Source organism: Petaurus breviceps, unplaced genomic scaffold (assembly GCF_028583685.1).
Source record: "Petaurus breviceps papuanus isolate PSGF00001 unplaced genomic scaffold, PetGlider_PUasm1.0 446, whole genome shotgun sequence".
Lineage (NCBI taxonomy): Eukaryota > Metazoa > Chordata > Mammalia > Diprotodontia > Petauridae > Petaurus > Petaurus breviceps.
In genome coordinates, this window is record NW_027186338.1 from 1,329,619 (window position 1) to 1,355,710 (window position 26,092).

The following is a 26,092-nucleotide window of genomic DNA, read 5'->3' on the forward strand; positions in this document are numbered from 1 at the left end:
ATTTCAACATTATTGCAAAAAATTGTCATTTTAAAGTATCTTTACAAGCCTGAAGGCATTTATTGGTACCTCCAAATTGGTTTCATTTTTTTCTACCTTGATTAGCAGCATTTGATTAATGTTTCAGGTGATTCTTAATAATTTAATAATTTATTTTGTATGTCTTACTCTCATGAATTTCAATGAATTTCTTACAGAGTAGATGTGTTGGATGTTTAGAAGAAATTTATAGCAAGTATTATCACATTTCCCCCATCATACTTCTTTATTCCGTTTACTTCAAGTATCTATTTCTCTTCCTTACTCTAAACCCAAGTATCTATTTTTTTGTTGTTCAGTCTTTTCCCTTCCTATTTTCACTATAGAGGGTATGGATACATTTGCAAGTACGCAAAGTCATCTTGTTTTTTTTCTGAATAGTCTTCTGATATTCAAATGTCAATTAAAGTAGAATAAGGCTTCATTCATCCCTCCTGGGAATTTAATCCTCTGTCAATTCAATTACATATGTTGCCTTTAACTCATTATACTTTCTCATAAGACAAATTCATCCTTATTAAAATTCTAGTGAGAATATACTTCTCAAGTGAGAAGGCAAGAGAAAAGCTCTGAAACCTTTGAAAAACTAAGAACTTTGGGAAAGGATCAAAAAGGCAGGTTTGCTGAGCTCTTTTTTATTCCTTTCAGAGGGCAGAGAATTTACTGGAGATAAACCTCTTGATTGTAATGGATATGGGAAGGCCTTCAAGAGCAAAAAGCATCTTTCTGTCTGTCAGAGAATTCATACTGGAGAGAAACCTTATAAATGTAGTGTATGTGGGAAAGCGTTCACATGGAAGGGAAATCTTACTCGACATCAGAGAATTCATCCTGGAGATCATCCTTATGAATGTAGTAAATGTGGGCAGGCCTTCAGGATTAAGTTACAACTTACACTGCATCAGAGAATCCATACTGGAGAGAAACCTTATGAATGTAGAGAATGTGGGAAGGCCTTCAGGACTAAGGGAAATTATACTGTGCATCAGAGAATTCATACTGGAGAGAAACCTTATAAATGTAATGAATGTGGAAAGGCCTTCAGGACGACGGGTCAAGTTATAGTACATAAGAGAGTTCATACTGGAGAGAAACCTTATGAATGTAGTGAATGTGGAAAGGCCTTCATGAGTAAGGATCATCTTACTCTGCATCAGAAAATTCATACTAGAGAGATGTTTTATGAATGTAAGCAATGTGGGAAGGCTTTCCCCATAAACTCATATCTTACTCGACATCAAAAAATTCATACTGGAGAGAAACCTTATGAATGTAGTGAATGTGGGAAGGCCTTCAGGCTTAAGTCAGAGCTTACTGTGCACCAGAAAATTCATACTGGAGAGATGCTTTATGAATGTAAACAGTGTGGGAAGGCTTTCCCCTACAACTCATATCTTATTAAACATCAAATAATTCATACTGGAGAGAAACCTTACAAATGTTGTGAATGTGATAAGGCCTTTAGGAGTAAGAAACAACTTACAATACATCAGAGAATTCATACTGGAGAGAAACCTTATGAATGTAGTGGATGTGGGAAGACCTTCAAGAGTAAAGCAGAGCTTTCTGTGCATCAGAGCATTCACACTGGAGAGAAACCTTATGAATGTAGTCAATGTGGAAAGGCCTTCAGGATTAAGAGACAACTTACAGTGCATCAGAGAATTCATACTGGAGAGAGACCTTATGAATGTGCTGAATGTGGAAAGGCTTTCAAGACTAAGCGAAGTCATACAGTGCATCAGAAAATTCACTCTGGGGAGAAACCTTATAAATGTAGAGAATGTGGAAAGGCCTTCGGGAGGAAGCCATATCTTACTGAACATCAGCGAATACATACTGGAGAAAAACCTTATGAATGTAATGAATGTGGAAAGGCCTTCAGGAGTAAGTCAGAGCTCACTGTGCATCACAAAATTCATACAGGGGTAAAACCTTACGTATGTAGTGAATGTGGGAAGGCCTTCAGGAATAAGGGAAATTATACTGTTCATCAGAGAATTCATACTGGAGAGAAACCTTATGTATGTAATGAATGTGGAAAGGCATTCAGGAGTAAGGGTCATGCTATAATACATAAGAGAGTTCATACAGGAGAGAAACCTTTTGAATGTAGTGAATGTCGAAAGGCCTTCAGGAGTAAGGATCGTCTTATAGTGCATCAGAGAATTCATACTGGAGAGAAACCTTATGAATGTAGTGAATGTGGAAAGGCCTTTAGGAGTAAGGAACAACTTAAAGTACATCAGAGAGTTCATACTGAAGAAAAGAAACCTTATGAATGTAGCGAATGTGCAAAGGCCTTCAGGAAAAAAATAGATCTTACTATGCATCAAAGAATTCATACTGGAGAGAAACCTTATGAATGTAATGAATGTGGAAAGGCCTTCAGGCGTAAGAGTCATGTTAAAGTACATAAGAGAGTTCATACTGGAGAGAAACCTTATGAATGTAGTCAATGTGAAAGGCCTTCAGGAGTAAGGAACAACTTAAAGTGCACCAAAGATTTCATACTGGAGAAGACAAACCTTATGAATATAGTGAATGTGGGAAGGCCTTCAGGAAAAAATTAGCGCTTACTGTGCATCAGAGAATTCATAGTGGAGAGAAACCCTGTGAATGTACTGAATGTGGAAAGGCCTTCAGGACTTACTCACAATTTAAAGTTCATGAGATAATTCATACTTGAGAGAAACCTTGCAAATGTAATGAATGTGGAAAGGCCTTCACAAGAAACGTGCATCTTCATGTGCATCAGCAAATTCATATTGTAAACATTATTTTTGAATGCAGGGAGTGTGGAGTGTCGGAAGGCTTTCCCATACAACTCAAAACATATTCGACATGAAATGTTTCATACTGAAGAGAAACCTTATCAATGCACTATATGTGGGAAGGCCTTCAGGAGGAAGTCACATCTTACTAGGCATCAGTTAACACATACTAAAGAAAAACCATATGAATGATCATACTTAAGCACAGCAGAAGGTGAGAAACAAGGCATTTGTAAATGTGATAACATGTCCAGTAACCGTGGGTCACACTGTATATCCTGAGTGGGGAGTCATGCCTCCTTCCCTCCCTAAGTCTTTTCTTCCATGCCTTGTTATATAGTAGAGGGAAAAGAAATTATACAGGGTATAAACAAGAGGAATTTGGAATGTGTATGTTTTATTCCCACAGGTAGATGGGCAGAGAATGTCGCACAGATGATTTATCATGAAGATAAGGAGAAACAATACTAAGCTGACAGGGAACTGGAGATAGTAGAAAGGTTTGTGTGATATAGCTCCTGTGACATAGACCTTTATTGACATACCAGTCCAAATGTTCATATGGACTATTTTTGTCCAATGTGTTTAGAGCCTTTTGAGCTCATATTGCTCTGATCAGCCACTTTTGGGTACACTGTAATTTGATCTTGACACAGTGGTGTCATTTTAGTCATCTTTGAGCATAAAGGACATCCATGACCACACTGATACCATCCCTACTTTAAGAGTCTGTTATATTGTATATGGTAATAAGTCTATGCTTAGTTTCCACCAACACTATTTCAAAGTTTTCCAGCAGCTTTTGTCAAATAGTGGATTCTTTTCCCAAAAGCTTGATTATTTGGTTTTGGCAAACCAAATCACTATGGTCAGTGATTACCATGTCTTGTGTACCTCATCTATTCCAATGATTGTACTTGCCAAGACAAACCCAGGAACTATATGAATACAATTGCAAGTCACTTTTCTCTCAAAGTCAGATCTAAACAATTGGAAAAACATCCATTGATTATGAGTAGGTTGAACATAATGTGAATGAATAATGAATATAGTAAAAAGGAGAATTCTACCTGAATTAACTTTTTCATGACATCAATCAAACAACCAAAAAATTATTTATAGAGCCAGAAATAATAACAGTTCATTTGGGAGAACAAATTGTTGAAGGATCTCAAGGATCTTAATGAAAAATATTGCAAAGGAAGGTGGCCTTCCCTTACCAGATTTATAAACATGTAGGTGGCACTCATCAAAATTATTTGGTACTGTGGGGTGGCTAAGTGGTGCAGTGAATAGACAACCAGCCCTGGAGTCAGGAGGACCGGAATTCAAATTCGGCCTCAGACACAACACAAAAACTACCAATGTGACCTCGGGCAAGTCATTTAACCCCAATTGCCCTGCAAAAAAAAAAAAATTCCACTTATTAAAAAAAAATTATTTGGTACTGGTTAAGAAATAGAATGGTGAGGGCAGGCTAGGTGGCACAGTGAGTAAAGCACCGGCCCCAGAGTCAGGAGTACCTGGGTTCAGATCTGGCCTCAGACACATCTCTCACACACACACACACACACACACACACACACACACACACACACACACAAAACCTAGCCGTGTAACCTTGGGCAAGTTACTTAACCGCAATTGCCCTCCAGTAGGCAAAAAAAAATAGAGTGGTGAATCAGTCAAAATAAGGTTGAAATTGGTACATGATTTAGACATAAAGGGCGATAGCACAAACAGATCAGGAGAGCAAGAAATAGTTTACTTGTCAGATCTATGGAGAAGGAAAGAAAATATTTGACCAAAAGAAAGAGAACATTATGAAATATCAAATTTTTATTTCATTAATTTTAAAAGTTTTTGTACAAACAAATCCAGTGCAACCAAGATTAGAAGGAAAGCAGAAAGCTGTAAACAAGTTTTACTGCCAGTGCTTCTGATAATGCCCTGATTTCCAGAAGACATAGAGAACTGAGTAAAATGTATAAGAATACAATTCATGGGGCGGCTAATTGGTACAGTCAATAGAGCACAGGCCCTGGACTCAGGAGGACCTGAGTTCAAATCCAGCCTCAGACACTTACCACTTACTAGCCGTGTTACCTCTTGGACCCCAATTGCCCTGCCCTCCTCCAAAAAAGAAAGCAAAAAAAAAAAAAAGATAAAATTCATTCCCTAAATGAGAAATGGTCAAAGAATATGAACAGGGAGTTTTTAAATGAAAAAATTAAAGATATCTAAAGTCAAATGAAAAAAATGTTCCAAATTACTGCTGATTAGAGAAATGCATATTGAAAAAACTCTGAGGTACCATCTCACAACTATCATGTTGGCTAATATGGCAGAAAAGGAAAATAATGTGGAGAAGATGTGGGAAAATTGGAACACCAGTGCATTGTTGGTGGAGTAGTGAACTGACCTGACCATTCTGGAGAGCAATTTGAAATTATGCCAAAGGGCTATCAAACTGCACAATTTTTCATCCAGCAATACAACTATTAGGTCTGTATCCCAAAGAGATCATTTAAAAAAAATGGGAAAAGGACCCACAAGTACAAAGTATTTAGAGCAGTTGGTTTTTTTTTTTTTTTTTTTTGATGGCTAAGAAATGGAAATTGAGAGGATATGTGTCAAGTTGTGGTATATGAATGTAATGTAATGCTATTTTGCTAAAAAAAAATGATGAGCAGGTGGATTTGAGAAAAACCTGCAAAGACTTAGGTGAACTGATGCTGAATGAAGTGAGCAGAACCAGGCGAATATTATTTACAGTAACAGCAGCATTGTGTGGTGATCAACTCTGATAGATTAGTTCTTCTCAGCAACACAGTGACCCAAAACAATTCCCAAAGACTCATGATGGAAAATGCTATCCATATCTAGAGAAAGAGCTATGACATCTGAATGCAGATGGAAACATAATAGTGCCACTTCTTTTGGTTTTGTTGTTATTTTTTCCTTGTGGATTTTTCCTTTTGTTCTGATTCTTTTTTTTTACTACATGACTAATATGGAAATATATTTAATGTAATAGTATGTGTTTAACCAAATCAAATTGCTTACTGTCTTAGGGAGGAGGGTTGAGAGGAAGGGATAAAAAATATTGGAACTCAATCTTATAAAAGTGAATGTTGAAAACCCACCTTTACATGTAATTGGAAAATAAAAAATACTGTTAAGTGAAAAATATAAGGTGCTGTTAGAGCATCTTGTTCTGGAGAATCTTAAAACCAGTTCTGTCTGAGTAGGTGTATTAGAAATTTCATGACAGTGAGTCATGGGTTGGAGGGATTAGCAGATCTGGTGACCTCTGTATAGTTATCCCACCTTCCTGATCTTTACCTTTGCAGAGATTTCAATTTGTCTTGAGAAATCCATAGATTTTGGCTCAGAGCTTTCTCTTTTCCATTTCTTTTAAAAAAAAAAAAACCTCACACACACCTGAAGTGTTTTAGCCCTGATGTGAGTGATTCCTGAGACTGCTTGAGCTTGTAGTTTGTGTCATCTAAAATGATAACAGCTATTTGGGAGTGCCATTCTCACTCACTAGTGTGTGGAACCTTGGACCAGTTAACCATCTTCCTCTGTAAAGCAACAGATCTTTATTAGATGATTCCTAAAGATCTTTTATTGGAAGCAAAGACACTGAAGGAGCCCAGGAGAGTTGAGTTAAACTCCCCCACTGCCACAGTAGTAACAAGGACTATTGTGGGCAAAGCAGACCTGGAGTACTTTGAATTAAAGTTCCTCCCACGTGACTTGATTTGGAACCTAATTAGGGACTCTTTGGGCATGGAGAATTAAAAAACAAAACAAAACAAAAAAACAACACCTCATTGGCAGAGTGTGAATTAACTCTAAATGGTTAGCCAGCTCTAAAATGACACACTAGACCATGGAAGTGTTAAAGTAAATCGAAGGCCAAGGGAGACTGTCAAAGCAATCCATTTATGAATGCCATGAGCAAGTTTCTTTAGAGTAATAAGACAAAGAAAACAATTATAGGCCATTAAGTTTTCTAATGCTGCTTTGTTCATTTTCAAGATGCCAGACAGTGTTTTGATGCCACAGAAAAACACACAATGACAATGTCCTCCTGTATACCCTAGCATGGCCAAGACCACACTGCCCCCCAGGGCCCTAAAAATCCTGTGAAGAAGCCCAGCAGCAAGGCTTTTGTCATAGATGATGAGGTGAAGGACAGGAAATGGATTAGCTGAGCCTCACTGCTTAGACAGGGCTTTGTTTAGACTTAGTACACTGTGTGAGGGACACCATGACTGCTGACTATTGGTGTACAGTGTCATCAGACTCCACAGGACTGATAGGGTGTAGTCAGTATAACCACTGTCACTGACCCTGGCTGGACTGCAGAGTTCCTGTTGTATTTGTAGTAGAGAGAACCTGACGGGCTGGCCTGGCTTCTTTTGGTACCAGTTTAGATAGTTACCAGTGCTTGATCTGATCTTACACCTGATAGTGACATTCTCCTGGAATCACTGCCAAGTAGGCTGGAGACTGAGTCAGTGCATGGTTCCCCAGGAAGCTGAAATTCCCAAGAAATCATCAAAATACAGGGAAGTCAGTTGAACCCGAAAAAGTACTCATATTCCTAAAATGACATAATGCTTGCTAATGTGCATAGGGGCCTTTCTACTATACAGGACATCCAAGAAGTCTTAGTTCATCTAAGTAATGTGAAAACTTAATCTGTACTATTGATGGGGGGTAAAACGGGATCCCAAAAGGTTCAGCAGATATTCTGATCTTATCCAAGACCAGAAAACCTGCAATAGCGTCTGGAAAGAATTCAAGGTCTCAGGCTTAATTGGAGTGAGAGTTGTAGAAGTTTATTGTTACACTTCCATGAGAAGCGGGCAAGAGTCCTTTAGGGGACCTGCCACACTTCCATGAGAAGCGGGCAAGAGTCCTTTAGGGGACCTGCGAGTGAGAGGGGTACATGCTTTTACTTTTAAAGGGTAGGGCTGCCATTGTCAGGGCTGGCCTGACGGGAGGGGCCTCAATGCGTAGACAAAGGTCAGAGCAGACCAAGAGGAGCATGTGAATAGACAGTTTAGATAAGATTTGGGCCAGACGTGAGGACACATGAGGGATTAAGTAAGAACAAAGGAGTCCCAAGGTGTTGCCTAGGCCTAGTGTGGATAGGGGGAAGGGACAGAGTTGGAGGTTGGGAAAGGAATTTTACAGATAACAATTTTACAATACAAACTGCAGTTACAATTTCACAAACTGGTTTCACAAGTTGGTTTCACAAATCACCTAGACCCCAGGTACCCTATCAATTCCACCCTGGTTTCTACATCTATAAAAACAGCACCCACTTCCCAGTGTTGTTGTGAGAACTAGATGAGATAAGTCAGTGTAAAGCACTTTAACAGAGCCTGGAACACGCAAACTCCAGGTAAATGATGACCCTGAGTTTTATTTAGTTCATCTACCAAATGACTGGCATTCAGAAAGGGAGATGAGGCGCGGAGGGGGCGGGGCTGCAAGGCTGGCACGCCGGGAGGGGCGGGGCAGGTAGGGAAGCAGAAGCACATTCCAGGCCGGGGGCGGGGCCGAGCCCAAGGCATGCACAGAAGGCCCCTCAGCCTCCAGACTACAATTCCCAGAAGGCCATGCGCGTACCATGGGTATTTTCCAAGCCCAAAGGCGGGCTGCTTTCTTTTACATCACTTTCACCTACCCTTCTCTTCTCTTATTCCATGCTTGCTGGGGGTGCTTCCCATTCTCTGTCCCCAGCTCAAGTGTGACGGGTGAGAGGCACCCGAGAGCGGGGCCAGGCCGGGGCGGAGCCCAGCTGTGGGGGTGCGGCGGGGTCAGGGCCGGGGCTGGTTCCGGAGAAAGAGGAGAGGGGCGTCCGCTAGAGGAGGGAGGGAACCCCTGAGGGCTTCCAAGGGTCTGGGGGAGGCCTGTGGGGCTGGAAGAGGAACAGGCTGAGGGGGAGGATCTGGGGGCGGGTTCTAATCCTCCTTCTGTGACCCTGGTCAGGTCCTACCCCTCCAGGCCTTGGTCCTTCCCCTGTGCCCAAGGTCCGAGGGCAGGTGCGTCCGGTATGTGTCCGTCTGGTCCTCGGTCCGGCCTTCCCTGTGGCCTTATGTTTTTTCGGCATCCTCCGGGAAGCCTTCCCTGATGCTGCCGGGTATCCTTGCACCCCTGCTGAGGGGGTTACGTGTCTTCTCCAGTTTTGTCTCTAAAGTGATATTGGGCCCGCCAAAAGAGAAATGACTGCCCCCCCTCCCCCCGGACAGAAGCGGGCTTCCTTTCTCCTAGCAGGGGGTCTCAGTCCCCGAGCAGGGCAGAACCCAGCGAGGCTTCCCATCAACCCCAAGGCAAAAGCGGGGTCCCCATCCCCCCCGTAGCAGACCCCAGCTTGGGCCTCCCTCCTCACAGCCCTCCTCACCCTCCCATGGCAGAAGCGGGGTCCCCCCCTCACGCCCCCCTTTCCTCCCCAGATCTTCCTCCCAGGTGGGAGCCCGAAGGAGGAGGGGATGGTTCCTGTGCTGACAGCCCGGGGCCGACAGGTGAGCGCCGAGGGGGGGAGGGCTTTCTGTGTCCTGTGCTGGGGCCCTGGAGGTTGTGGGCGTCGGGAATCTCGTTTAGGGCTAAAAGACACCATAGACACCAATGTATCCAACACACACACACACACAAAGACCTTACTTGATTTTGGTTTTATGGGAATGGGAGAATAAGAGAGGAGTAGATCAAGTAATGTAGGTCAAGGGAGCAGGTGTAAGTAAAGTAGAGGAGTTAGGGAGTAGAAATAAGAAATAGCACAAACACAAAAACAGATCAGAAGTAGAATTTGTTCATGGAAAGTATAGATTTATGTTTGTATGTATGTACATACGTTTATATATGTAAAACTGTCCTAAGGGGAACAAAAGGGGAAAAAGAACAAGATAAGAAAAGGGAAAAAAGCATGTCATGTGCACAGCAGAGAACAAAAGAAAACTTAAAAAGGAGCAAAGAAAAGATGGACAGCTCTCAACACAATGTGTAATATTTATTACATAGGCTTTCTTGAAATGGAAATCTGTTGCTATATATTTTGAATTCTCCCTTACGTTTTGCTGTGCACATGGCATGCTTTTTTCCCTTTTCTTCTTTTGTATTTAAATTTAAATTAATAATGTTTTTTTATTGTGTGTTTAAGTTTTAGAAGTTAAACAAAAGCAAAATAAATTGTTATGTGAAAATAAAGAAGGAAAGAAAATGACATGTTGGAGGGAATTTGGGAAAAGTGGGACATTCATTGTTAATGGAGTTGTGAACTGATTCAGCATTTTTTGGGTTTTTTTGCCCTTTTTGGAGGGGGGAATGCAGGGCAATTGGGGTAAAGTGACAGTGCCCAAAGTCATACAGTAAGTGTTAAGTCTGAGGCTGGATTTGAACTCAGGTCCTCCTGACTCCAGGACCACTGCTCTATTCACTGTGCCACCTAGCTGTCCCAGTCAACCATTTGTTAGAGTGATTTGGAACTGTGCCCAAAGGGCTATAAAACCTTGCATACCTGTTGACCAAGCAGTACCACTACTAGCTCTCTGTCCCAAAAGAGATATAAGAGGAAAAGGACCCACATATACAAAAATATTCACAGTAGCTCTTTTCTGGGTGGCAAAGAATTGTAAATTGAGGGGATGCACATCCATTGGAGAATGGCTGAACAAATTTTGGTATGTGATTATGATAGAATATGTTGTGCTGTAAGAAATGATGAGCAGAATGCTCTCAGAAAAACCTGAGAAGACTTATGTGGGCTGATATAACATGAAATATACTGTGTACAAACTGAGAGCAATATTGTAAGATGATCTATAAATGACCTAGCTATTCTCTGCAGTACTATGATCCAAGACAACTCTGAAGGACTTACTGATGAAAAATGCTATCCATCTGGGGATAAAGAACTGAGGGTATCTCAATACAGATTGTAACATGCTTTTTTTGCTTAATTTTTCCTGATGGTTTTTTTTTTTTTGTTCTGTCTTTTCTTTCACAGCATGACTATTAGGAAAATGTTTACATAACTACAAACATTCAAATTGCTAGGAAGGGAGAGAATTTGGAATTCAGAGTTTTAAAAATGAGTGTTAAAAATTAATTTTCCATGTAACTGGGGGAAAATTATACATTTAAAAAATTTAATGTAATCAAAATTATCTTTTTTACACCTCACACTACTTTACCTCTTGTTTATTCATAAATTGTTCGCCTTTTCATAATTCTGATAAGTAATCTTTTTCATGTTTTCTAATTTTCTTGTAATTTCTCTCTTTATAACTAGTTCATGGTATCCATTTTGAGCTTATCTTGGTAAATGATGTAAGATACTGGTCCATGCCCAGTTTCTACCATTCTGCTTTCCAGTTTTCCCAGCAGTTTTTACCAAATAATGAATTCTTATCCCAAAACATTAATTCTTTTTTTTTTTTTTGCCTTTTTTGGAGGGCAATTGGTATTAAGTGACTTGCCCAGGGTCACACAGCTAGTTTTTTTTGGTGAGTGCGTGTGTTTGTGTGTGTGTGTTAAGTGTCTGATTTGAAGTTAGGTCCTCCTGGCTCCAGGGCCAGTGCTCTATTCACTTTCCCACCTAGCTGCTCCTAAGTCTTTATTCTTGTCAAATACAAGGTTAGTGTATTTATTTTCTATTGTAAATTGTATGTCTATTCTGTTCTCTTTATCTACCTTTCTATTTCTTAGCCAGGACCAGGTACTTTTGATAATTACTACCATGTAATATACTCAAAGTCTGGCACTGTAGAACCTTCTTCCTTGACATGTTTTTCATAAGCTCCTTTGATAGTCTTGGCTTTTTGTTCTTCTAAATGCATTTAGTTATTTTTTTCTATTAAGGAAAATACTTTTTGGTAATTTAACTGGGATCACATTAAATTTATAAATTAGTTTAGGTAAAGTCATCATTTTTATTATATCAGCCCTGCCTACCCATGAAAAATAAGAATTCTTCCAATTGTTTAAATCTGTTTTTATTCATATGAAAAGCTTTTAATACTTTTATTTATATAGTTCCTGTGTTTGTTTTGGAAGGTGTGCTATTTTATACTGTCTATAGTTATTTTTAATGGAGTATATTTTACTGTCTCTTCTTGCAGGGTTTTGTTTGTGATGTATAGGACTGCTAATGAATTATGTGTATTTACTTTATAACTTGCTACTTTATTAATTGTTTTAACTAAAGTAAGTGTTTGGGATTTTCCAAGTCTATCATCATAACATCTGCAGAAAGATAGTTTTATTACCTCATTCCCTATTCTGATTCCTTATTTTTTTCTTTTCTTATTGCTATTGCTAGAATTTCCAATACAATATTGAAAAGTATTGGTCACAGTGGGAATCCTTGTTTCACACCTGATGTTACTGGGAAGTTTATCTCTATTATAAATAATGATTGCTGCTTGTTTTAGATAAATGCTTTTTATCAGTTTCAGGAAAAATTTCTTTATACCAATACATTCAAGTGTTTTTAATAGAAATTATTGTACTTTGTCAAAAGCTTTTTCTGCATCTATTGATAGAATCAAGAGGTTTTAAAAACTTTTAATATAATCAATTATTTTAATAGTTTTCCTTATGGTTAATCATCCCTGCTTTCCTGGTATCCATGTGATGATAGTGTATAGTCTTTGTAATATATTGTTGTAATCTTTAAGTCTTTTATTTATAGGCATATAAAAGGAAAATAACTCCTTATAATTGCTCTAATTTCATCTTTGTTAGTGATATTTTCACCCTTTTCATTTTTGATACTAGTGATTTGATTTTCTTCCCACATTTTATAATCAGATTAACCAGTTAATCTATTTTATTTGTTTTTTCATAAAACCAATCTCTAGTTTTATTTATTAATTCAATGGCTTTTTTATACTTGATTCTGTTAATTTCGCCCTTAATTTTTAGGATGTTGATACCCAATTCATTGATCTGCTATTTCTCTATTTTGTTGATGTCAGCATTTAGAGATGTACATTTTCCTCTGATTGCTGCTTTTATTGTATTCATAGGTTTTGATGTGTTGTCTCATTTTTGTCATTTTCTTTATTCAAATTATTGATTGTGTCTATGATGTTTTCTTTAACCCATTCATTCATTAAGATTAGGTTGTTTTATCTACAATTAGTTTTTAATCTGTTTCCGTAGTCACTTATTAAGTATAATTTTCATTGCACTGTAATCTGAAAAGGACATTTTTAGTATTTCTGCTTTTAACTATAAAATTGTGACGTATAAATATGTGGTCAGTTTTTGTAAAGGCTCCATGAACTGCTGAAAAAAAGGTTATATTCCTTTCTATGTCTTTTCAATTCTCTCCAGATATCCATAATATCTAGCTTATCTTAAATTCTTTCAACTTCCTTGACATCTTTCTTATTTGTTTTTTTTGATTAAATTGTCCTAATTTTGAGACAGGAAGATTAAAGTCCCTGACTATAATACTACTATCTATGTCCACTTGTAATTAATTTAACTTTTTTGTAAAAATTTAGATGCTATTTTATTTGTTGCATATAGATACCATATTGGTGTTGGGCATTCTGGAAAGATGGTACAGTAGATTTGAAATGTCTAGACTTTCCAGATTTCCACAGACAGAAAATTGCCACGAAATGAATGGAGAGCAGCAATAATAAAGGGGTAAAGCAGTTATCTTCTTGAGAGGACTTCAAAAAAGAGAGGACCTCCAAGGACTGAGGTTTGACCTAAGTGAAGTATAGTCATCTCCAGGTGTACTTTTCGGAATCAACAAAAACCCTCAGTGAGCTCGGTCAGGAAGCAGACTAGGCCTCAAGACATTTCACCTTATACATTTTTACTTCACAGCCTCAGGAGCTTTCACTTCACAAATTTTTACCTCCAACTTTCTTCTAAGGAATAGCAGATGGCTGAGCGCAGCAAGATTTTCCCTTCATAATTGCCCGAAAAATGCTTTCCAGGCTCTTTTATTCATCATGGTTTTCATTCAGTAATTTTAAAATTGTCTCGCCTGGATCTATTTTCCAGGTCAGTTGTTTTACCAATTAGGTATTTTGTTTTCTTCTATTTTTTCTTCTTTAGTTTCTATTTGACTGATTCTTGATATTTTATAGAGTCATTAGCTTCCACTTTTCTGATTGTAATTTTTAAGGAATTGTTTTCTTCTATTATATTTTGTACCTCCTTTTCCCATTTGGCCCATTTTACTTTTAAAGGAGCTCTCTTCAGTGCATTTTTGTGCCTCCTTTTCCATTTGGCCTGTTGTGTTTTTTAAGGACTTGTTTTCTACAGTCATTTTTTGTCCTTCCTTTTCCAAGTTGTTTTCTTGCATCCCTCTCATTTCTTTTCCCATTTTTTTCTCCACCTCTCTTATTTGACTTTTAAAATTCTTCTTGAACTCTTCCGAGAAGGCTTTTTGGGCTTGGGATCAGTTCATATTCCCCTTTGAGGTTTCGGATGTGGGTACATTGACAATGTTGTTCTTTTCTGAATTTGTGCCTTGATCTTCCCTGTCTCAGTAATGAGAATCTGTGGTCATTGTCCATTTCTGCTTTTGCTCATGATGTTTGCCTAATTCCTAGCTTTTAGAGTTGAGCTGTCCTGCTGGAGCGTGGGGGCATTGATTTAAGCTTCTTTTGCCCCAAGCCCAGGTTCTGGTCACTGGCTTTGTGTGTTGGGGCCTTAGGTGCTGGCAGCTGAAGGATACATGAGTCTGTCAGTTTACCCGGTCCTGAGCTGGCATCAGCATCAGCGTCCGTGGAACTCTCAGAGTAGCGGTGGGGAGTTTGGTCAGTGGGGGAAGCTTGCTCGCTTGACCATGCACTCAAATGTATGGATCCTTCTCACCCTGCCCTTGCACTCCATTGGAGGATGTCTGCCAGCCTGGAGCTGTGCCTTCTGGAATTGTATTTCCTGGAATTGTGCTGAAGCACTGGGAGATTTTGCTGTTAGCAAATGTTGACGCATGTGGTAGTTTTCTGAACTGTTGTCTGCTGGTTCCTCTGCTGGTGCTGAGGCACCTTGGGGTGGGGGGGGCGGCGGTCTTGGTGTTGGCCCTTGCTGACTTCACCCTGGGGCTCAGGATCTCCCCCTGGTTTGCTGAGGTGGGGCTTGCTGGGATGCCTCCCATACTGTAACTGCTCTCCCTCCCCCAGACCAAAAGGGTCTTTTTCTGTAATCCCCCAAGCTTTCTGTACTACAAGACTGCTGCACCCTGTCTTGCTCCTGGCTCAGCTGTTCCAGGGTTTTTCCTAAGGTGATATTGTGCCTTACTTCTTACTCCTCCATCGTGCCTCTCAGAAGTGGAACCCATTTGTATAATTCTAATTTTTAGACTTCGTTTTTTCAGTTAGCTTTTGTAACTACTTTTCCATTTGGTCAATTGTGCTTTTTAAGGAGTTGTTTGTTTCTGTCGATTCCTGTCCTTCCTTTCCCAACCTGTTGAGTCTTTCTTGCATATCTCTCATGTCTTTTCTCAGTTTTTCTTCTACATATTTTATTTGACTTTTTAAATCTTTTTTTGTGTGTGTGTGCCATTCCTGGAAGATTTTTTGGGCTGGAGACCATTTTATATTCCCCTTTGAGATTTTGCATATATGCATTCTGACAATATTGTCCTATTCTGAGTTTGTGTTTTGCTCTTCTCTGTCACTGTAGTAACTTAATACGATCAAAGTTCATTTTTTGCTTCTTCTTTGATGTTTTTTAATTTTGGGATTTTTTTTCATGGCTTTTAAAGCTGAACTCTGCTCCTGGGGTACAGGTGCACTGGCCTGAGATTCTTATACTCAGGGCCTGGTCATTGACTTTGTGCGCTGGGGCCTCAGGTGCTGGTAGCTTACTCACTGTGCTGGTGTCACCCTGCCTATTTGTGTTTGTTGTTGCTTCTTTTGTGGAGCTGGAATGGCTGGGATCTGACAGTTGCAGCAGTTGTTCTGCTGTGCCACTGGCCTGCTGTGATGGACCCTTCCTCTAGGCCTTCCAGGCTGCCTTCAGCAGGAGATTTGTTTCTCTCTGTCACTTTGTGGGTTCTGTAACTCTAAAATTTGTTTAGAGTCATAATTTATAGGTATTTGAGGTGGTTATGTGGAGAGCTCATGGAGTTTTCCTGCTTCTACACCGTCATCTTGGCTCTGCCTCCAAAAAAATGCTGCTAATATTTCCTTTAAAATTTTTGCCTCAATATTCATTAGGGAAATTGGTTTGTTGCTTTCCTTCTCTTATTTTGCTACCCTTGGTTTAGTTATCAAAACCATGGAATTAATTGTACTTTGAAAGTTTGGTAGAATTCACTTGAAAATCAATTTGGTACTGAGAACTTTTTCTTCAGTGTTTTTTATATGGATTAGTCAATTTCATTTTCGGAGATAGGATGATTTAAGCATTCTATTTCTGTAATTTTTTTTTTTGGTAAAAATTTATCCTTTTCACTTGGAGTAAGCTTTTTGTTGACATATATTTGGAAAAAAAGGCTCCTAATAAATTACTTTAATTTCATCTTTGTTAGTGGTGCATTAAGTCTTTTCATTTTTGATATAGTGATTTGTTATTTTATTTTTAAAGCAAATTCAGAACTGGTTTGTCTGCTTTGTTGGTTTTTTCATTAAACCAGTTCTTAATTTTATTAATTTAATGACTCTTTTATTGTCAATTTTCTTAATTTCTCCTTTGGTTTTTAGTACTTTTATATTTAGTGGAGATTTTAATTGGTTGGGTTTTTTGTTTTTTTTTAGTTACACTCAGTTTATTGATTTCCTCTTTCTCTCATTGGTGTAAGGCTTCAGACATACACAGTTTTCCATAAATATTGCTTTGGCTGCATCAAAAATTTTGGCACATTGTCTCATTATTATTGTCATCAATGAAATTATTGATTACGTGATTTTTATGTTGATTATTGATATATTGATTATATGTTGATTATTGACATTGATTATATGTTCTTTGACCCCCACCTTCTTTAGGATTAGGTTATTTAATTTTCAATTAAAAAATTTTTTTGCCTTTTTGGAAGAAAATTGGGGTTAAGTAACTTGCCCAAGGTTACATGGCTACTTTTTGTGTGTGGGTGTTAAATATCTGAGGCTGGAACTGAATTCAGGTCCTCCTGACTCCAGGGCCGGCGCTTTACTTACTGCGCCACCTAGCCACCCTTCAATTAATTTTTAATCTATGCTTCAAAGATCCTATGTTGAATGTGATTTTATCTATTTATATTTTTAGTATTCAACATTCACTTACGTTTAAAATTTTCTCCCCCTCCGCAAGACATCATGCAGTATGATATAGGCTTTGCTTATACATTCATGTTAAACATATTTTCACATTATTCATGATGTAAAGAAGAATTACAACTAATGGGAGGAACCATGAGAAAGACGAAACAGAACAAAAAAAAAGGAAAACTTAGCAAGTAGTATGCTTCCCAAAGTTTTTTCATCATTTCATTCCTAGCATTTTCCTTGCATTGCTGAGAAGTAGTAAATCTATTAAAGTCAGTCATTGCACATTGTGGTTGTTACTATGTACAGTGTTGTGGTTCTGTTCATTTCACTCAGTATCAGTTCATATATTTCTTTCCAGGTTTTTCTGAAGTCTGCCTGCTTAGCATTTCTTATAGCACAATGGTATTCCATTACATGCAGGTACCATAACTTGTTCAGCCATTACTGAATTGGTGGGCATCCCGTCAATTTCTAATTCTTTGCCACCACAAAAAGAACAGCTATAAATATTTTTGTACATGTGGGTCCTTTTACCATTTTTATGATCTTTTTGGGATATAGCCCTAAAAGTGGTATTGCTGGGTCAAAGGGTACGCACAATTTTTTAGCTCTTTGGGCATAATTCCAAATTGCTCCCCAGAGTGGTTAGATCAGTTCAGAACTCTACCAACAGTGCATTAGTGTTCCAGTTTTCCTACATCTTCTCCAAAATTTATCATTCTCCTGTTTTGTCATGTTAGCTAATCTCATAGGTGTGATGTAGTCACTTCAGAGTTTTGATTTGCAATTCTCTAAGCAGTAGTGATTTAGAGCATTTTTTCGTATGACTATAGATAGCTTTAATTTCTTCCCCTGAAAACTGCCTGTTTATATGCTTTAATCATTTATCAGTTGGAGAATAACTTGTATTCTTATAAATTTGAGTCAACTCTCCATATTTTAGAAATGAAACCTTTGTCAGAGACACTGGTAGTAAAAATTATTTCCCAGGTTTCTGCTTCCCCTCTAATCTTGGTTGCATTGGCTTTGTTTGTGCAGAAACTTTTCAATGTTATCAAAATCATTACCCATGGGGTGGCTAGGTGGTGCAGTGAGTAGAGCACCAGCCCTGGAGTCAGGTGGACCTGAGTTCAAATCTGGGCATTAGACACTTAACAGAAAAACTAAACCATGTGACCTTGGGCAAGTCTCTTAACCCCAATTGCCCTCCAAAAAGCAAAAAACCCAAAACTTTAAATAAAAAAAAATTAAAAAATAATTATCCATTTTGCATTTAATATAATCTTTTCTGTCTCCTGTTTGGTCATGAATTCTTCCCTTCTCCATAGATCTGATAGGTAAACTATTACTTGCTCCTGTAATTTGCTTATGGTATCAGCCTTTATATCTAAATTGTGTAATATTTAGACTTTATATTAGTATATGGTGTCAGATGTTGGTCTATGCACAATTTCTGCCATACTATTTTCCAGTTTCCCCAACAAGGTTTTTTTTTTTTTTTTATTAGGCAGTTGGGGTTAAGTAACTTGCTCAAGGTTACACGGCCAGTTATTTTTGGGTGGGTATTAAGTATCTGAGCCTGGAATCGATCCCAGGTCTCCTGACTTTGGGGCTCTGGCTTCCACCTTCCCCATGTAAAAGGGGACTCTAAACAAACTTGGGAGCTGCAGAACCCACAAAATGACAAAGAAGCTAATCTCCTGCTGAGGACATCCCAGCAGGCTGGCAGCAAGTGGCCAGTACAGCACTCTGGGCACCAAGGTCAGCCACTCAAGAGCCAAGGTTTTAGCCCCAGGGTGGGCCTGATCAGCCGCCAACTGGAGGGACTCCAGATCACCTGCAGCTGTGGCTGTTTCCAGATTCATCAACACATAGATGTTCAGGACAAAGTGAGAGGTCAGTGCAGTGTGGACTTTGGGACCAGTAGTTGGGAGTGCTTCAGCTTTTACCCCCAGGGCGAGAAGCCGCTGAGACACCCACCAGCGCCACATTGCAGCTTGAGCTCCTGGCCTGCAGAGTGTAGGGGAACCAAGTGACCAGTCTGAGGGGTAATTGTTCTTGCTTTAACCTGCTTAGATCTGCATTGCAGTCTATGGTGGAGATCCTGGGGTGTGTGACCAGCTTACCTGAGCATGTGGAGGACTCAGAGAGGGCACCCAACTAATACCTCTGGAAGCTGAGAGAAACCCAGCGTTTGGGACGAAAGCTCCCCTGTCTGGTGTCAGAGTCCTACTCGGGCAAAAAGCCCAAGCGTCAAGTGACTGAGGGGCAACATGCCCAGACAAAGGAAGCAAAAGAAACAGAAGGCTCCAACATTAGACTCCTATTTTGGGGACAAAAAGGAGCAGAGCATGGAACAGGAAGAAGACAGTGAAGTTAGAACTCCTGCACCAAAAGCTTCAAAGGAAAATACGAGCTGGTTACGGGCGATAGAGGACCTTAAGAAGCAGATAAGAGAAGTGGAGGAAAAATTGGGAAGAGAAATGAGAACGATGCAAGGAAATTACGAAATGAGAGTCAGCCTGACTGAGGAAAATCACACATTAAAAAAAAGACTGACTCAGTTGGCAAAAGAGGCTGAAAAAAGGCAATGAGGAGAGGAGTGCCTTGAAAAGGCGAATTTGCCAGATGGAAAAAGAATCTCAAAAGCTCAATGAGGAGATTCATTCCCTTGGATTTAGATTGGAGCAAAGGGAAGCTAGTGACATTAAGAGAAATCAAGATGATGTTAAACATATCCAAACAAATAAAAGAATAGAAAGCAATGTGAAATATCTCATGGGAAAAACCACTGACCTGGAAAATAGATTCAGGAGAGATAATTTAAAAATTATTGGACTACCTGAAAGCCATTATCAGGGAAAGAACCTAGAAATCATCCTCCAAGAAATTCTCAAGGAAAATTGCCCTGATGCTTTAGAACCAGAAGGCAAAATAGAGGTTTAAAGAATCCACCGATCACCTCCTGAAAAAGATCCCAAAAAAGAAAACTCCTAGGAATTTTATAGCCAGATTCTGGAATTACAAATCAAGGAGAGAATATTATAAGCAGCCAGGAAGAAACAATTTGAATATGTGGAAACACAATCAGGATAACCCAGGATCTCATAGCTTCTAAACTGAGGGATCGAAGGGCCCGGAATAGGATATTCCAGAGGGCAGAGGAGCTGGGATTAAAACCAAGAATTGCCTACCCAGCAAAACTGAGTATCATGTTTCAGGGGAAAATATTGTCATTCAGTGGAATAGAGGACTTTCAAGTGTTCTTAATGAAAAAACCAGAATTGAATAGAAAATTTGACATCCAGATATAAGAAGCGAGAGAAGCTTGAGAAGGTAAATAGGGAAAAGAAATCATAAGCCACTGATCAAAGTCGAAGTATTGACATTCCTTCATGGAAAAACGATAATTGTAACTGATGAAACTTTTCTCAGTATGAAAATACTTAAAGGGAATAGAAATATATACATATATATGTCTATATCAGAGGGTATATGGGTGTATGAATACATATGTGAATGTGTGTATATATGCTTATAGGTATACATAGAGGGCACAGGACCAATTTAATAGGAAGGGATGATACTTAAAAGGGGAAATCTCATAAAGAAGAGGCAAGGGAAAAGGGTTACAATGGCGCGGAAGAGTAGGAAGGCAAAAGGGAATGGGTCAACCTTAATTCTCACTGAATTTGGCTCAAGGAGGGAATGACATACACACTAAATAACATATCTCACCCTATAGGAGAGCAGGGGAAAGGGAATGAAAGGGAGGATTATGGAAGGGAGGGAAGTTGGAAGCACTCACTTTTGAAAAGATCAAAGTAGAAAATAGAACAAGTGGGTGGTGGGATAGGAGGGAGGGAAATATAGTCAATTTTTTACAATATATCTATTGTTAATGTTTTGCATTAGCTATACATGTACAATCTATACTGAACTGCTTATCTTCCTAGTAAGGGTGGGTGACAAGGGAGGAAGAGAATTAATCTGGAATTCAAAGTTTTAAAATCAAATGTTTAAAATTATATATCTATATATCTATATCTGTATATATATACATATACACATATACTATTATTAATACTATCTTACATGTAATTGGGAAAGAAGATATACAGGCACTGGGGCATAGAGATCCACCATGCCCTACTGGAAAAGTCTAATGGGGTATGGGAGAAGATATGGGAGAGAGCAGATTGGAGGAGGGGGATATCTTGTGGGATTGCTATTCTGGGGTGGTGGTTAGGGGAAAAATGGGAAGAAAATTTGTAACTCCTAATCTGGCAGAAATTAATGATGTAAATCAGAGGTTAATAAAGAATTCTAAAAATGAAAAAAAAATCAACAACTCCAAAAAATAAATAAATAAAATTGGTGTCAATAGAAGTATCATACAACAACAAGCATTTATTAAACACCTACAAAATGCCAAGCACTGTGCTAAGTACTGAGGATATAAAAAATAGCAATAATGCCTACTGCTCTTAAGGAACTTATAAACTAATCAGAGGAGAATTTTTTTCTAGAAAAGTTTATTCATTCAAGTTTTAATTCATGGAATAATGGAAGCATTTTGAAAACATAGTATGATTAAAAAATAGATTGCATATGAAATTGAAGATGTATTAATACAACCTGCTTTTCCTTTTAAATATGTATGTATGATGTAAATTTCTTTTTTTCCTTTCCATTCCTAACCCTGTAGATGGGTACAGTTTCTCACACACACACACACCCTGTCCTCCCCCACCCCCAAACCACCCCCACACACTGTCAGATTCTTTTATACACTCTTTTATTAATTCTTTCTGGGAAAGGAATTCTTAAGTGCCTGCTATATACCAGATTGTGTATTGGGAACAAAATAATAAATGAAAGAATCCCTTGTGTCAAATATAAGTGAAATTACTGAAAAAAAAACAAAGGTTATGCATTTTGAACACATGAGTTCATTAAGCAATACATAGCAATTGTACAACAAACTGGGCCCAGACCCCTTCCATAACTTAGGTCTGAACTTTGAATTTTGGGGAAGATACATGTTTATACATTAAAAGAATAAAACAGGACCAATTAATTAAAAACAAGTAATACAATATTAGGTAATCATTTCTAATTGGAGGAAAGATTAGGGACTTTCTATGTTGGGAGAGGGAAAGGCAACAGGTTCAATTCCCTGAATTCAGGAAAAGAGGTGTCCCATTCCATCCAAGTGTTGTATACGATCAAAAGGAACACAGAAACTAGTTTAGAGTCAGTTTTTGAGAAAACTCCTTACATCAGTTTTGCGATCTGACTGGGTTTCTCTGGTCAGCATAACCATAGTCCTCAGTTAAGGGTCTCTAAACAGCAGGTAGAGGTGTTCTGATTTCCCAGCTAAACAATACAATAAGATTTTCTCCCAATTTGCACAATTGAATGAATTTTTCTCACAAGACAAGTTGGAATAGACCTGTAATTAGACAAAAAAAAGAACTAGAATCAAGTCCCAAAATGGAGTCAGTGTGGTTGATTCAGTTGCCTCAGTCCGATGTACCACTTACTGTCTTCCATTCTCTCTGCTGGCAATCGGGTTACATTTGAACTTTATAACCGTCACAGATATCACTGTGTAAGCACAAATGTGCTTGATATTTCAGGTATCGGTGACATTCGAAGATGTTACTGTGGAATTCACCCGTGAGGAGTGGGGACAATTGAACCCATCTCAGAAAAATTTGTACAGGGATGTGATGCTGGAGAACTATAGGAACTTGGTGTCTGTGGGTAAGAACAGCAACCCCTTTGACATCTTGATTTATACTGTGACACCTTTCAACGTTTTAACAGTTATTTGGCATACAAAAGAAAACCATTCCTAATCCTTTTGTAGGCAAGAGACAGATGATTATTTGTGCTACTTGTTTCCAGGAAAAAAATCTTTGGTTAGTATACCTGGAAATTGATTTTTTGACTTGTTATCCTTGAGAATGTTATCTTCTCTCTGTTGCTTCAAATGCACGGTTTTCTTTTTAATCCCAATGTAGGGTTTCATATGCAATGTTCCCACATTCTGAGCAGGGAGTGAGTCAATTCAACTAATTTTTAAGTCCTATTCAGTAGTTCATTCAGTGGTCCTTTGTAGTATCCTTGAGGTCTTAGCACACCTACTTCAGGGCTTGAACTGGGTTTGAATTCTTTTATTAATTATAGATGCTTTTTAAAAAAATGTAATTTCTCCTCCCCCCCTATCACCTAAAGAAAAAGGAAAAAACCCTACTTCTCCCACCAACCAGCCCATTAAGCCTATCTTGTTTGGGGGAAAAAAATCTCAGACAAAATTAGAGCCCTTAATCGTATAAGGTACATTCAAGACCCTTATTCCCCCACCTTTCTACTAAGCATTGAAAGGACTATTTCATCTATCTCTTCTATGATGAAACTCTGAGATAACTCCCTGGTACTTTTTCGTTTTCAACAAACAGGATTTGCAATTTCCAAACCAGATGTGATCTACCAGTTGGAAAGAAAGGAAGCATTTTGGATGCCAAAGGCAGATATTCCAAGAAGCAGTTGTCCAGGTGACTACATAAACATCAAGCAGACGGGTCATTGCAAAATCCAGACCTTTTGGTCCTTTTAGATCAAAACTCTTGTAAAATGATGAACAAAGTGACCTATCAAAACTTCTCAGACCTATTCAGAGGAACTAAGATTTTCAAACTTAATTTTTTATCTCAAGAAGTTACTTTTTGTTTTAGTGTTTCTCTTTACTAAAATGTACCTCCACTCAAAGAAAATTGTTGCCTTTTTACAGGGCAGTTATTTCTCTTCTGTTGATTGAAGATTATCTTAAAGCAGATATTCTCTGCCTCACTTGCATGAATTCATTCTCCCTTTTAAAATAATCACATTACTTAAAAGATTAAATAATTTGCTCTTTTTGCTTATTCTCTTCTGATATTTTCTTTTGTTTTTATGATTATGTTGCTTTGCTGCTGTTACTTTTAAAACTATTTAATCCTAACTTAATTCCTCTTTCTTCAGTTTTTGATGTTATATCATTCTCTTTTTTTTGTGCTTTGAAATTATATTCACAAAGGTAAATAATATGTTCATATGACTTGTTTAACTATAACCAGCACCATTATTTCACATCCAGGTTTTCATCACTCTGCAATTTCACAAAAAGCTATTGTGAAATTTTTAGAGAGAGTTCTTTGCTTTCAGTAACATTTTGAGAATATAGACCTACTAGTGGGACCATTGGGTCAAAGGATATGAGCAGTTTTGTAGCTCCCACTGAAATTACTGTTATTTTTCAGAAAAAAATGGAGGCAGCAGTTTAATAAATAGCTAATTCAGTGTAACTGCCAAAAGTTATTTTAAAGAATCTCTGCTAAACCAGAGGCTATTTATTGATACCTGTCATTTGTTTTCATTTTTACTTGTTTGATTACTACAGTTTGAATAATGTTTCATATCAGTATTAATAATTTTTCTTGTCAAAAATACCTTTATGTGTTACTCTTACAATTTTCAGTCAATTCCTCACGAAGTAGTATTTTGGATTCTTATAGGAAATTTATGGCAACAATTGTCACATTTTTTCCTGTCATATTTCTTGTTTATTCTGTTTACTTCATGTATCAATTCTCACTCTAAACTCATTCTTTTTTTTTGCTTTCGCTTTTAGCAGGGGGGAAGGCAGGGCTATATTGGTTAAGTGACTTGCCCAAGGTCACATGGCTAGTAAGTATTAAGTATCTGAGGACAGATTTGAACTCAGGTCCTGACTCCAGGGTCAGTGCTCTATTCAGTGCACCACCTAGCCACCCCTCTCCATTTTCTTTCTGTTCAGTCTCTTGCCTTTCTATTTTAACCTTAAACGGTAAAAATACATTTTTAAATTCTCAGAGGCTTCTGTTTTTTTCTGAATAGTCTTATTCCATTTAAATGTTAGTTAGCATTAAAGTAAGTTTTCCTTCATTCCTCCAGGTAATTTAATCCTCAGTCATTTCATTTATATATGTTACCATTGAGTCATCATACTTTCGCATAAGATAAACTGATCCTTAGTGAATGACCAGTGAGACTAGTCATCTCATGTGAGAAAGCAAAAGTAGCTCTGTTGTTTCATGGTGTGTTGTAGAGGCATGATCTCAAAGAATTCAGAGTCAAACCACCTCTAATACAAGTATATGCATCTATTGAGGATTGACACCCTTCTGAAGTGGGCTAGGTTCTAAGAGGTACTAGTAACTTCAGAGAAAGCAAGATCGATTTCTACAGGGTAAAGATGTAACTATATAAAATAAATTATGAATATTAATAAGGCAGAAGGAATTTGTTAAGGGATTAAGCAATGGGGTGGAGCCCCTTCTGTGGTTCCATGGTCAGACATCCTGGTTATTGTGCCCTCTGATTGGCTATTGTGGTCCTGTCTGGTCAAGATAATGAGTTAGGTATTTTGGTCCTATCTTTTGCTAAATGGATGATGTGATTATTGTTGACTATAAGAACACACCTCTTCAAATATATGAAATGGATCTGGAAGTAGTGGCTAACTAGGGCCATTGGCTGTATTAAGTCTGGGGGCCTATGTTGTGGTTAAAGCCAAATCAAGATGTGCCTGATTACATTGTGGCACATTAGGAAGTTAGAATAGTGAGGCTGGGGCAGCTTTATTCGGATTCCATGAGCTCTCAATCCTTTAAGCAGCTAAGAACCTTAGGGAAAAGATAATCAGCTCTTTGTTCTTCCTTTCAGAGAGCAGAGAAGTTACTGGAGATAAACATCCTGAATGCATTGAATGTGGGAAGGTCTTCAGGAGCAAGAATCATCTTGTGGTGCATCAGAGAATTCATTCTGGAGAGAAACCTTATGAATGTAGTGAATGTGGGAAAGCTTTTAGAATTAAGTATCAACTTTCACTGCATCAAAAAATTCATAGTGGGAAGAAACCTTATAAATGCAGTGTATGTGAGAAGACCTTCATTTGCAGGACAAGTCTTATTCACCATGAGAGGATTCATACTGGAGAGAAACCTT

General features: G+C 38.3%; 1 protein-coding gene and 1 long non-coding RNA gene across 2 annotated transcripts in view; both read left to right on the forward strand.

Moving 5' to 3' along the window:
- LOC138171500 (zinc finger protein 585A-like) overlaps positions 1 to 26,092 on the forward strand; it is a 45,337-nt gene that overhangs the window by 17,297 nt on the left and 1,948 nt on the right. The window contains 3 exon segments of the mRNA XM_069101021.1: positions 688 to 2,499; positions 2,502 to 2,776; positions 25,879 to 26,092. The exon segment at positions 25,879 to 26,092 is cut by the window's right edge and continues 1,948 nt beyond it. Coding sequence (XP_068957122.1) covers positions 688 to 2,499; positions 2,502 to 2,776; positions 25,879 to 26,092 — 2,301 coding nt within the window.
- Positions 8,462 to 20,049, forward strand: LOC138171513 (uncharacterized). Its single transcript, XR_011170903.1, has 3 exons — positions 8,462 to 8,593; positions 9,293 to 9,361; positions 19,136 to 20,049. It is a non-coding gene; the product is annotated as an uncharacterized lncRNA (long non-coding RNA).